We start from the raw sequence: 12,467 nt of genomic DNA, 5'->3' as shown, positions 1-12,467 counted from the left end.
CCATTTAAAAACCAAGTAGAAACGTCCCTTATCGCTGGAAAATGACCCAAGTGGGTTTGGTAAAAGAAAACATTGACACAAGTTAGGTGTCTCCCATTCTGCGGTGAACGCCGACCAGGACGCACCTCTGTGGGACGTTTTCTGGTGGCGGGATCGAGGTAACGACCCTGTCCATCAAGTAAACAAAATGTCAAGAATTCCCCAGACGACACCTCAGAAGTTCCACTGCAAAGGGACACACAACAGGGGCTGAAGATTCCAAGTAACTCTCCACACGCATAGAACACAAACACACTGTTTATCTTTACATCCTGTTTGTATGTAGTTGGTGGAAAGATTGTCATGGCGTTCGGTGTCGCCACACATTGTATTCAGCAACGTTTTGATCTAGATCTTACTCAGGTCTTACTTCAGGGGTTCCTGACCTGGGGCCACACAAAAAGTCTGAATAAAACTATTTTTAGATTATTATGGTAAATGCCATAACTGTATTTAAAAGGTTTAGTTCAATACATACAATTTTATTGTTAGGAAATAGTCATGGGAAACCACTGGCTGCACTGCTGCTTAACAAATGAACACACTCATTGATCAACAATCAATGAAAAAAAGGTAAAAAGTCAAACCGGCAGAGATTGCTTCGGCCTTAAAATGTATGGCGAGGATGAGGAGGAAGAGGAGTTCACCATAGACGTATGTGTACATGCACATACACAGACATAAACGGAGACATACACAGAGGTGTACAGGTACACATAGACATAAACGTAAATACACACACATACATAGATAGATAGATGGATACATGTATCTGATCAATATGTGATACTAGTTGTTGAATCTGGTTTTGCGTGTCTAGTTTAGTGAGTACGGTAAAACCCCCTCCCTCCCACTCCCAGCTGTTCAGCGCGAGCCAATGGGCGGGTATTCCGGATTCCTCTGCGCCTGCCTTGGTGTATTTACGGTACTCTAGTTCTATGCACGCAGGCGTCAGAAGAAGCCGGTAAAATTCAAAGTTGAAGGAGGAGACTCATTGAAATCACTGCACAACAAAAAGGTTTGTCTCTGTTTTTCAGTTGACCTGTTATTATAGACGGTAGTTACAGACTACCTTTCAGGTAAGACCAGGTACATCTGGTTAGCATATGCTATGCAGCGTCAAGTATCATTCTAAGCTAACCGTGCGCTGGCAATCTTGGATAGCTAGCCGTTTGGTTAGCTTGAAATGAGCCTCCCTGATTTGAATCGAATGACAGCGTTGCTAATGCTAGCGAGCTAACGTTAGCAATGTTTCGAGTTAGTTTTTTACTGCTCGAGGACGGACAACTTTGCAAGCTTACTAATTCAACTATCGCGTGGTTATTTCAGCGTTATTGTTGGTAACGTGATGACGTTACACGGCGTGTTTTAATGACCTGAGATAACTTTGGTAAAACGCAGCGCGTTTTTATCCCACATTAGCGTTTCCTCTCGGTGTGAAACCGTCTGAGCGCCAGCTTGAAACATTTGAGCTTTTCATGCCAAAGCCAACGTTGGTTTGCGTCTTTACCAATGGTTTGATACCGTTGTTATTTGTAATTTATTTAACGTTACGTGACGTAACTCACTTGTATTCTGACACGTTAAACGCATCTAAACGGCTCAGATCGGGAGCGCGCGCGCAGAACGACGGGTGACGTAACATCCGGATTTCAGAACAAGAGCGTTTACTAATCGCGTAGTGTGGAGACGAGATCTAATGAATTATGTTCACATTTAGTATAAAACATGTTCTGAATTTAGCTTGTCAAAGAGAAAAATACCAGAAAGGAAATATGTCCACTGTACAACTATTAAGAGAATTATTCTAAATAAAAGTAGTGTATTTTCCGTTTTCAAAAGCGTATTTCTCAATATTTGAGCTGCATTAAAACTGGTTTTCCCAATAATTCCACACAATGACTTCGTATATTAATGACATCTCCGATATACCGGAAATTACATTTTTACTGTACAAATTTATTTAGAGATTTCTCGGAAATAAAAGTCTTCTATCTGTATGTTCACAAAGCTAATATCTCAATATTGGAACCTACAAATATAGGACTCTCATGTTGGAGAAATCTCTAAATTTGTAAGGTAAAATTATTTCATTTTCGGTATATGAGTAGTCGGAGAGGTCCTTTACACATGTAGATTATTCTTTTTTTGGAATTCTTTTAGAAAACCCTTTTTATTGCAGCTAGAATATATAAAAATAGGACTTTTACGTTTTTTTTATACAGTAAAAATATTTTATTTTTGTTGTACGGATAGTTCGCATGTACATCAGTCATGGTCTGGAATTATTTGGAAAGGCCTTTTTATTGCAGATCATATATTGACACATTAGATTTATTTCTGTACAAACAGAGAATTTAAATTGTTACAGTAAGAATGTTTTGTTTTCGGTCTGTCTTGACCATGTAAATCTGAGTGCCTGCTGAGGTGACCGCAGTAACATTCTAAAGATATCATCTCATATATTATTACTCTTTTGCTCATGATTTCAGTCAGTGATTTCACTGTTTGCAGCTCATAATGGAGGAGAAGGAGAACAGTGCTTTAAAAAGACCGAGAGAACCCGTGTGGGAAGACAATGTCCCCTCCACATCAGGTTGGTTTCGGCCTGCATTAAAAGCACTGATGGGCCAATAGTAGAGAACAACATTAGCAATTGCCGAAAACGGGCTCATATCTTTATCCAAATCACAAAAGTCCTCTGCAGGATATTTGACTTTTGTCTCTGTGACGTCAGAGGGGAACGATGAAAAGAAGCGGCGGCGCCTGGAGGCGGCCGGTCAGAGTCCAAAACCATCCTCGTCAGGACTCCAGGCGGAGTTCTACTCCAAGCCGGACACACCGATGGTTCCGTCAGTCCGGTCCAGGATCCAGCAGCTCAGCCGAAGACGAGAGGGTAAACCGACCGTTTGCTGTTGATGCGGGCGTGCTTATAGTCACTGTCTGTCATTTTGGGTCCACTTAATTGCAACACTGCAATTCAACATACCGATCACAGTCTACAGCCCCAGAAATGACCATGAAAAGACATCAACACATCAGAAGGATTCAACAAAAAGCCCTATAACGTTATGCTGTTTTGCACAGCTGTTGTTTTTAGAACGCGTTGCCTTTAGCTTGGTGGAAATAACACAGTGTTTATCCGTCCAAATGCGTACAGCAAAGTCTATAAATGGTGGCACGCCAGGCAGCCAAGTCGAGCTGGAGTTCCTGGATTCACGACCACTGTGACGGTGCTAAACAATCAGTGAGGATCCAGCGTGTCGGTGTGTTGGATAAATATTGTAGTTTTGATGTTTTAGGGGCATCTCCGCTGGCCCAGCGGTGCCTCTCGGATCCTGGGGGGTGCAGCCCGTCAGTCCCCCCCTATGGAAGGGTCTTCAGAGAGGCTGCCATTGGTGAGGATGCAAATGATCAACACATAGAAAAAAAAACCATGACGCTTATCACAGAATCCAGGGTTTTGATTCGGTTTATTACACGCATTCTCCGTTAACCGACTGGCAAAGTGCACGTTTTATAATTAAACACTTTCTTCTGTATTTAGCTAACTAGCTGTTACAATGGAGCCTGATAAAGTGTGCTAATGCAAATTGAGGATATTTTCTAATCGTGCCATAACTATATTTAATCAGCACAGTGACCAGACGTTTCTCTGAATTATTTTGATTAATTAGGATATTTACGTAACGAGTATTTGCGTTATGCTACAAATCCACAGTGAGTCCATTCACTCGTATTTAAAGAGAATCAATGTGACGTTGAATGACGGCTGGCAGGCGTAGCTCCTGTTGTCGTCTTTTCTTAATTCCATCTCCCGTTGATATGAGTTTTGTGGACGCTAAAGATTAGTAATGCAGCGTGTTGAATGTGCCAAACCTCCTGCAGATGCACTGCTGCTCCAGTCGAGGCTCCTCGTGTCGTCAGGCACTTTGATTTTTTTTCCTATTTTCTTTCTTTGTTTGAGTCTAAATAAATGATTTCCTTTTCAGGTCAGGCGGAGTTTCATCAGCGACTGGAGCGTTTTAAGTCGCCCGACTTCCGGGCTTCTACCGCTCGAACGACGGGCCCGGCCACCACCCCCCAGATGACCCGCTCCGACTTCGTGTCCGCCATTCAGCAGAAACTCCACAGCACTCCAGCACCCAGCTCAAAGCAGGCTTCTCGCATCCACCAGGTCGGATTAGGACCCTTTGTCTGCAGAAATGCATTAACGCCGTTCTAGTTCTCGTACTCGAATGAACCCAAACGAACGATCAGAGAAGTCACCGATACGCATCATATCACGTGGAACAAGAACTGAAGAATGTCTGTCGTGGTTGAACTCATCAGGAACGAGAAGAGGAGATGAACCAGTTGCCTTTCCAACCAATCAGTGAGAACGCCTGGCTGAAGAGGAGCATCTCCGATCCCGCGACGACTCGGGTGGGTTTGTTGATTTCGTAGACTCGCTACCAAACTCACTCGCTTTCAGCTTTGCTGTCTAATGTGTTTGAATACAATGTTCCACTACCATTTATATGAACCTATGGGGGGAAGTTTAGTTCTTGAGAAATATCTAGTGATATACGATAGTTATTACATTTACAAGTAGGTGGCATGTAGTGCATTCACTACAGTGAGGGCACCATGCGCTGCAGACCAGTGGTGACTCCTGCTTCAATGTGCTTTTGTGGACGTGATTGTCTGTTTGGATACTTGGTGAGCTTGTTCTTTTTTGAGGATTCTTCACACGTCAGTGCATGTGAACACCGGGTTCTTGGACCTACAGCAAGAGTCCATTCGCTTCCTTTGCATGTGATTCTGTGACCAACTTGCCCTCCTCTTTCTGGTCACGCCTTGAGCCGCAATGTGGCCGCTACGTATCAGGGCAGTGACAAGTGTCATTGGATAACCGACGACGGCAAACCAACTGCAAGATGCACTGTTTCATTACGTTTCTCTTTCGCGTTTGTATCTGCTGTGATTATGTTGCCTTGACGAACATTAAACCCGTGCTCTGCATAACCGCCTCTCGTTTCTGTTTTTTCCCCCCCGTGCTGATGCCATTGCTTCCGGCAGAGGAATTGTGACGTTGGGCTGAAGGACTGCAGCTTCTCTGACGCGATCACGGCGTGTAAAGAGGAGCGATCTTCACGTGGCACCGGTGAGGCCTTTGCATTCAAACGGTCATTTTGGTTGGTTAACGAGTTTGATAAGTATGGCAGCCTTCTTGTTGAGTGCTTTTGCGCTGTTGCCTGACCCCCCCCCCCGTTGATGGTCGTACCCCAAAAAATCCAGGTTGGGGCTCTCGTACGAACAAATGCATGCAAATGTCTGGCTATCGTATTGCTAAGATATGAGACTGCTTTCCCAACAGGTGGCTGTGACGCTCACGTGGAGCTTGACCGCTCCAATAAGGAGCAGCTGCTCCCGGGACGGGAGGAAAGGGGTGAAATCGGGGAGGAGGAAGGAAATGAAGTCGGGCCGTCGGGGACCCGACAACCACAGACGGTGTTGAGGTTGTGCTTCAACGAGGAGCAGAGTTTCTCCGAAGCCCCTCTCGGCGAGGGGCGGAGTGTGGCAGCGGTCGAGGTTTCCATGGCGACCGAATTGTCTTGGCGCGACGGAGGAGGCGGCTCCTCGTGCAGCGGAGAGGGGATTGAGCTGTCGGAGGATGGGGAGCTGCGTTTGTGGCGATATCCTCGAGACGGGCAAGAGTCCGTTGCAGATGGAGAACAGGAGGACGTTTTTGTCAAAGAGGAGGAGGAGGAGGAGAGAGAGTTCGAATCATCCAGAGTGGACAAAGTGGAACCAGGTTGTGCCGCAGAACACGTCCCGGATGGGGGATGTCAGTCGCGGGACGGCCCCGTTGAGATGCAGGAAGACGGGAATTGTAGACCTGAGGAGTCCCAAAGCTCTTCAGATGAACCCGTAAGACGCCCGTCTAATTCGGGTGGAGACAAAGCGTCCCGTGGGGGACTTCATGGCGGAGCGGGCACAGAAGACGTCGATGTTTGTATCATAAAACTAAGCCAGAAAGACGTAGGCGGATGTGTTGAAAGGGCTGATCGACAGTCAAATGAGATCCAGTCAGTTCGCATCGAAGGAGACGACACGGATGTCGAGTCGGACAGAAGCAGCAGCGGCGGCGGCGAGCGCGAAACGGAGGGTTCTCCTCCGGCGGAAACGCCGACTGGTTGCACGGAGCTCCAGATAGACGTCGAGCGCGGAGCGGAGGTTGAGGCGGCGTCATCTAACGCCGATGGAAGTTCGACGCGGGTCGCGGGGTCGCATCACCTTTCGCAGGGCGAGCAAACGGAGCGGGACGCGCTGGGCGGGAGGCGGGGCGGTGCAGACGGGCCGGGCCCCCTCAAAGCGGAGGGAGCGGGGCGCCCAAAGAAAGTCGCCTTCGCCCCGGAGCCCGAGCTCGTCGGCGACTCCGCCCGGTCTGAGGCGAACGCCTCCACGGGGTCCGGCGCAAGCGGCGGCGGCACGAACGGTGAGACGGGCCCGGGGACTACCAGAAGCTCCTGGGTCACACGGGGTGGGGGGGGGCGAACTGGGTAGACTGGAAACACAGTGGACTCGCCGGGTGTCTAGACGTCCCAACATGCTTTTCCCACCTTCACACGTGCACGGACGTTATTTAGAGAACTGGGTGTCTCCCCGAATCATTCAGCTTGGGTATGTGGGCAGTTGGTGTTTCACAGGAGAGGGAACGAAATAAGAAGCTCTTAAGTTCTTCACTTTCACACCCAGTTGGTTTTTCGGTTTCAGAAGGTGCCCTCACACCTTTTTGTGAACGTGTGTTTTTGTTTTTTTTTTCCCCCCACAGATGCTGAGCTGAATTCTTCCCATGACACCAATACGTCCCAAATCATCGACCAGATGTTCGAGGAGGTGCTGGAATGTGCTGGAAGGGTGGATGGGGAGAGGAGGGGAGATAAAGACCCCGACAGTGGCATTGGCGTTTCCCCCGGGGATAAGGACGAGCCAGACGAACCGCAGGAGGAGGAAGAGGAGGAGGAGGAGGAGGATGGCGATGGCGGCGGCGAGTCCAAGGAAAAGCCGTGCGATGGGAGCAGGAGGCCTGAAAGCAGCAGCGACGAGCTGACCTTCCCTCCCTGCGGCATCCTCTCTCCTCTCAGTCGGTCCGTGGCGGCCGTGGTCACCCCCCTGGTACGTTGGACCTGCCACTCGATCTGTTGCGACGTTTTGAGTTCCCCTGTGTATCAATTCAAGACCCGTGTGAAGAAAAATGTGTCCCGTGTTTGACCACCAGCGGCGGGCGGCGAGCCACGAGTGCGACCCTTCCCCAGGCGAGCGGCCCCCGCCTCCTCCTCTGTACAGGTAACGACGACTTGCCCCCCCCGTCTTCGGCCCAACGCATCGAAGCTGCGTGACGGTTCACAGCGGAAAGACGGTGAAGCTTTACGACTTGGTCCCTTTCGTTGATTCGTCTTCTGTCCCGTTCGTTTTTTTTCCCGGTGTTCTCAGTATCGAGGACTACCGCACACAACGGCAGAGCGCGCTGCCCGCCGCGCCGAGCGCCGCTTCCGATGTCCGGGGACGAGCTGCAGAGAAGCCTCGACCTCAGACCTCCGTCAGCACCAAGGAGAAGATCACGGTGGGGGCGACGCCGCGCCGTGAGCTCTTGCGTGTTACTCAGTAAACGTGTGCGCAGTGTCGCTGATGTCCCGTCTGTCCAGGCGCTGCGGGAGGAAGCGGCGAGGCTGCAGACGATGATCAAGCAGACCCTGCAGGCCCTGAGCTGCTGCACCGACGAGGAGCACGGACGGGGCTCGCTGGAGGAGGCCGAAGCCGAGAAGCTCCTCCTCGTCTCCTGTGAGGTTCTTTAATCTTTCATACGTTAGATAACGAGAACAGCAGAATAAGGCGCATCCATCCATTTGTTGGTTGGAAAAGAAAGCCGGCATTTGAGTATCTGAGCCCCTCCGTGCCGGAAGTATTTCCCAGTTGTGTAAATATCAACCAATTGTTGGTCGGGTTTATTTCAAGGCCTTTGACACACAGAAATATCCAGTAGTTTAGTTTCATCGTGTGTTTCTTGCTTTTGAGGACCTCTAATAGAAGCGACTTTGAGTGAAAGCTGATGAACTAACGCCGTTGGCCGCGGGATGGATGTAAGCCGGACTGATTGACAGCCCCCCCCCCCCCCCCCCTGTGTCCCCCGTTGTCTCAGCTGAGAGGCGCTCGGCCCTGCTGGCGGAGGTGTCCAGGCTGCGGGAGGAGGGGACCTCCGAGTCCGGAGGAGACGGCGAGCGCGTTTCCCAGCAGCCCTGCAGAGGGACGGTCCGCATCGCAGACATCCAGCTGCCTCTCAAGGTGGAGTTTGTCTGCTCCTCCCACAAGCGCACAGGTACCCGCCCGGCCTCATGGTGCACGCTACTCCGATGCGATTTTCAGGATTAAAGCGACAACCTTTCTTTTTTTTTTTTTCTTTGCTTCAAAACGATCGTCCTATGGAACACTGTAGGTCGGCCAAGCCACTACTTTTTCGTGCTGATCCGCTACGGGCCGTGCAACGTGGTCGCCACGCCGCTGGCCACGGCTGCCGACGCCCAGAGCGGGGACGCCATCTCCTTCCAGACCTCCGTCACGCTGTAAGCTGCTCTGCGGGGACTTCGTCTCGTTCGCCTCCACGGCCGCTCAGCTCAAACAACCGAGGATGAGGTTTTAAAACCACGACCCAGATGTGATTGTAGACGATTGCATGTAATCGTGTTTTTAACCCCGTAGGAAAGACATCCGCTCGACCTTTGCCATTGACGTCGAGGTCTACAGCCTGGTGAGACGACACGTCCTCCCTTTCTATCGGCCGCGCCCGTTGCACAGTCATGGAACATCAGCGTTGTCGTTTGCCTTGTCCCTCTAGTCGCACGTGTCGGGGAGTAAGTCCAGCGCGGATCAGACCTCCACCAAGTCGCGGGTGAGTCAGTGGGGCCGATAATGAGCCGGGTGTGAAACCACCGGCGGCGTCCGTTATGTTGTCCTCTGCTCCTCAGGTCACGCCAAGAAAGCTGCTCAACACCATCACGGTGAGTGTCCCGTCCCGTCCCGCGCTTCGCGCCGGCCGTTTTTCCACATTGCACCTGAACCCCGTTTTTTTCCCCGTTTGCCACAGAGATCCAGTAACAGTGTGACATGTAAGTGGAGTATTCGTTAAAGCACGAGGAGGGATCCTTTCCTCCAAGCGCTCAAATGCCAGCGAGTCTTCTGACACGAAAAGAACTGCTTCAAGTCGTGTTTGTCTGCTCTTCAGCTGCGGCTCCCCCTGCTCTCAACGCCTCTCGCTCCAGCAACTTTGTTCTGGTCGGCTCCCATCAGATCACCTTGGCCTCGCTGGGACACAGCAAGTTCCCCCTGGATAAGGTAACGGCTGCCGGCGTGTTTCTAGACGTCTGAGTGTCTGACGCGTGACTGTTGGTCACAACCAAAAGGCTGCTGGAGACTTTCAGCGATGTAAAACAACTATAATCTCCTGTAGCGTATTTTTCCGCACTATACGGCGCACCGGATTAAAAGACGCATCAACTGCTGCAGGTTTGCGTTATGCCAGGGTGACCAGACGTCCTCTTTCCCCCGGACATGTCCTCCTTTTTGAGACCTAAAAAATGCGTCCGGCAGGGATCCCCAAAGACGTCCGGGATGTTGCTTCGTGGGATATTTCTGTTTCTCTTTCACAAACCACGTGCTGCACACGACGCAACTAGTGGCGGCGGCCGGGTTGCTCGGTGTCGCCAGATTGGAAATGGAGACGTATCGTACCAAAGGCTCAAAATGGGCGTATTTGGAGGATAATTATGAGATCGGAAATCGACCAATGGGGGTTCTCTCTACAGTCAGAGCTCGCGCAACAAGGCGGGACGTGAGGGAGACGCCGTTTACGACACTTAAGGGCGGAATAACTAGTTTGTGAAAGACCTTTTTATTTAGATATTTATTATTTTTGGTTTTTCATACTGAAACATTTTGGCGCCTTGAGGCTTTTACGTGCGGCTCTTAGTGCGGAAAATACGGTAAGTTGGAGGGTTCTTTAGTCGTAGGGAGGTAAAGCGTGACTCATTCAGCACCGCTTTCCACCCGTTTGGTGCTTTTGGGATTCTGTCTGATGTTTCCACACATGGGCGGGTTCACGGGTGATGTAACGTGTCTCCCCTCTCCTCCCCTCCCCCACACACCCCCTTTCTCTGTCTCCCTTCTTCCCCCTCAGATGAAACTTGATGGCAAAATCAGGAGGCTGCTCGGGGAGGAATTTCAGGAAAAGGTCTTCACGCCGCTGTCGGCCTTTTGCCGACTTACCGTGTTCGTCTGGCGCTGATATGAAATCTGTTTGTGCAGCAACTTTTGTTTCATAAGTTTGTCAAAAATCAAAGACAATCTTACTGCATTGACTTTAGAGATTAGAGGGACATTTCCTTCCTGGTGCATAAACCTTTTGACGTTTTATTCTCTGCACATTTCTCACTGAAATGTACGGTAACAGCAGCCGTTGCCGCGGTGACGCCTATTTGTCGTGCGTAACGGGTCCGAGTAGTTGGATTCCAGGTGGCCGCTCTTTTTAAGAATGTTGGAATGAGAAGTCGTGTCCTCTTCCCGTTTCCCGCTGCTCTCCCTGTTTTCCACGTTTAACCGCGGCGTCTCCCCCCCTCCTCCCCCCCGGCGACTGCAGGTGCCTTTTCTCTCGCCCCTGGAGGGCAACATCTACCTGCGACTGGACAGCGACGGTCACTCCGACGTCCAGCACCAAGGCTTCCTGGTCAGTGATGTGTGAAACCTGCCTGGCTACGTTACGATTACACCGTTACCCTTTTCACCCCCTGATCCAGACCCATGTTTACAGACAGAAGGGGGGGGGGGGGGGGGGTTGTGTTTAGGAGCCCCGGTGCAGTTTGTTTTTGTGGAGCGGCGAAGTCGAACTCTCTGTCCTGTGGATCTGTTTCCAGACGATGTTCGAGTTGGTCGGTGGGTTCGGGGTGTGGCGTCGCCGATATTTTGTCCTGGTGGGCTGCGACATGTTTCACTGGAACAACCCCAACGACCGAGAGAGCAAGGTAGGGACGGAACCCCGGTAGACCACCCCCCACCCCCCCCACCCCCCTCCCCCCACAGCCCGAGTCGCTCCTCAGCCACTGCCTTGTTCCCTGTGCCCACGTCCCAGGAGGCCGAGGGCAGCGTTTCCCTCTCCAGCTCCCGCAGCCGCTGCGTCCGCAGCGTGAAGAGAGACGCGTGTGCCCGACCTTTCACCTTTGAGCTGGTCAGCAGCGTCCCCGAGCAGCAGGACGCCGGCGCCAAGTAAGGGGACACTGACCTCTGCGGGGGGGGGGAAAGTGGACTGTGATCAATGTTTTCGTAGGAGGCCTTTCGCCCTGCGAGTTGTTTCCTCTCTCACCACGCTGATGCTTGTTGTTGTTGTTGTTGTTGTTGTTGTTCAGGTTGTGGTTCTCAGCCGACAGCAAACAGGAGAGTCTGGACTGGATGGAGAAGCTCAATCAGTCGCTGTTGGACTTCAACACGTGGAGGCAAACGTCTGCAGCTCCAGTGTCGGCCGGTCAGTCGGACGCGTGCAGCAGTGGGAAGCTGAGGGAGAGCATTCTGTGAATCACACGTCCGCCTCCTCGTAGTTTACCTTGTTTACCTCCGAGTGGCAGCAGGTGACGTTCTTCTTCATCGCCTGTCTAGCAATTGAAATATATATTATTTCCTTTTTAAGAGATCTATATCTATTTGATTTTCCCATCGTTTATTTCCTGCCTAATCTGAAATCATTCTTTTTTTTTTTTTTAACTTTCATATTCTTATTTTCTTCATTATTTGATTTGGAACTAGTTTTGTTTTGACATTTTGGGGGGCGAATCAGCTGCTTTAGCCTTTTTTGGCTAGAAAATTTTGTCACTTTTGGAAGCTACAGGAAAACTTTTGTTAGCTTCTATATATATTTGAGATCATTTACACATGTATTGCAAATCATATTGTGTTTTTGTAGCCGTTCGAAGGATGAACAATGTGTATCGATGTGCAGTGTTGAAGGACTAATGTAGGCGGGAGAGGTGTGAGGACGCGCTGCTCCTGTTGGCGTGTCCATCATGGGGGACGTTTGGCTGTGAACAGTTTCAAATGCCACAATCGCCTGGTTCTCCGTCCCGCGGCCTCGCAGGGTTCTTCCAGGTACCCCACCTGTATTACCGCACACGTATGAGCCCTTCGGGTGGCATATAAACCCACGTTATGCATCATACGACAGAAGAATGACCGTAGTGTCTTTGGTCTGATGTCTGTCTCCTTTTACGTGTGCGTCCACCTGTCCGTCTGTCCCTCTTTGCTCTACACAATATTCATGTGAACTCATTTTCTATGCATTCATTGGAGCTGTCTGTACAATAAATGGATTGAAATGGCTACGAAACGGTTTACGTCCTTGACTA

The 12,467-nt window shown here is 50.4% G+C and overlaps 1 protein-coding gene across 14 annotated transcripts; it reads left to right on the top strand.

Annotated features, from left to right (window-relative positions):
• The first annotated feature begins 930 nt into the window (after positions 1 to 930).
• Positions 931 to 12,448, top strand: LOC144382925 (anillin-like). Of its 14 annotated transcripts, none has more exons than XM_078082222.1 (24): positions 932 to 1,057; positions 2,554 to 2,635; positions 2,777 to 2,935; positions 3,342 to 3,437; positions 4,032 to 4,216; positions 4,372 to 4,464; positions 5,101 to 5,185; positions 5,399 to 6,520; positions 6,857 to 7,200; positions 7,304 to 7,371; positions 7,519 to 7,648; positions 7,731 to 7,866; positions 8,225 to 8,401; positions 8,519 to 8,645; positions 8,782 to 8,830; positions 8,918 to 8,971; positions 9,048 to 9,080; positions 9,167 to 9,188; positions 9,305 to 9,414; positions 10,256 to 10,309; positions 10,715 to 10,801; positions 10,989 to 11,096; positions 11,204 to 11,337; positions 11,478 to 12,448. In XM_078082222.1, the coding sequence occupies exons 2-24, from the start codon at positions 2,560 to 2,562 to the stop codon at positions 11,641 to 11,643; spliced, it is 3,615 nt and encodes a 1,204-aa protein (XP_077938348.1). In that variant the 5' UTR covers positions 932 to 1,057; positions 2,554 to 2,559; the 3' UTR covers positions 11,644 to 12,448. The 14 variants fall into 14 exon arrangements, with proteins under 14 accessions (XP_077938355.1, XP_077938360.1, XP_077938348.1 ...); XM_078082223.1 differs by having other exon boundaries at positions 949 to 1,057; positions 2,532 to 2,635; XM_078082225.1 differs by having other exon boundaries at positions 1,045 to 1,118.
• The last annotated feature ends 19 nt before the right edge of the window (positions 12,449 to 12,467 follow it).

Source organism: Gasterosteus aculeatus, chromosome X (assembly GCF_964276395.1).
Source record: "Gasterosteus aculeatus chromosome X, fGasAcu3.hap1.1, whole genome shotgun sequence".
NCBI lineage: Eukaryota > Metazoa > Chordata > Actinopteri > Perciformes > Gasterosteidae > Gasterosteus > Gasterosteus aculeatus.
Note: the sequence above shows the minus strand (reverse complement) of the source record. Positions and strands in the feature narration are given on the sequence as shown.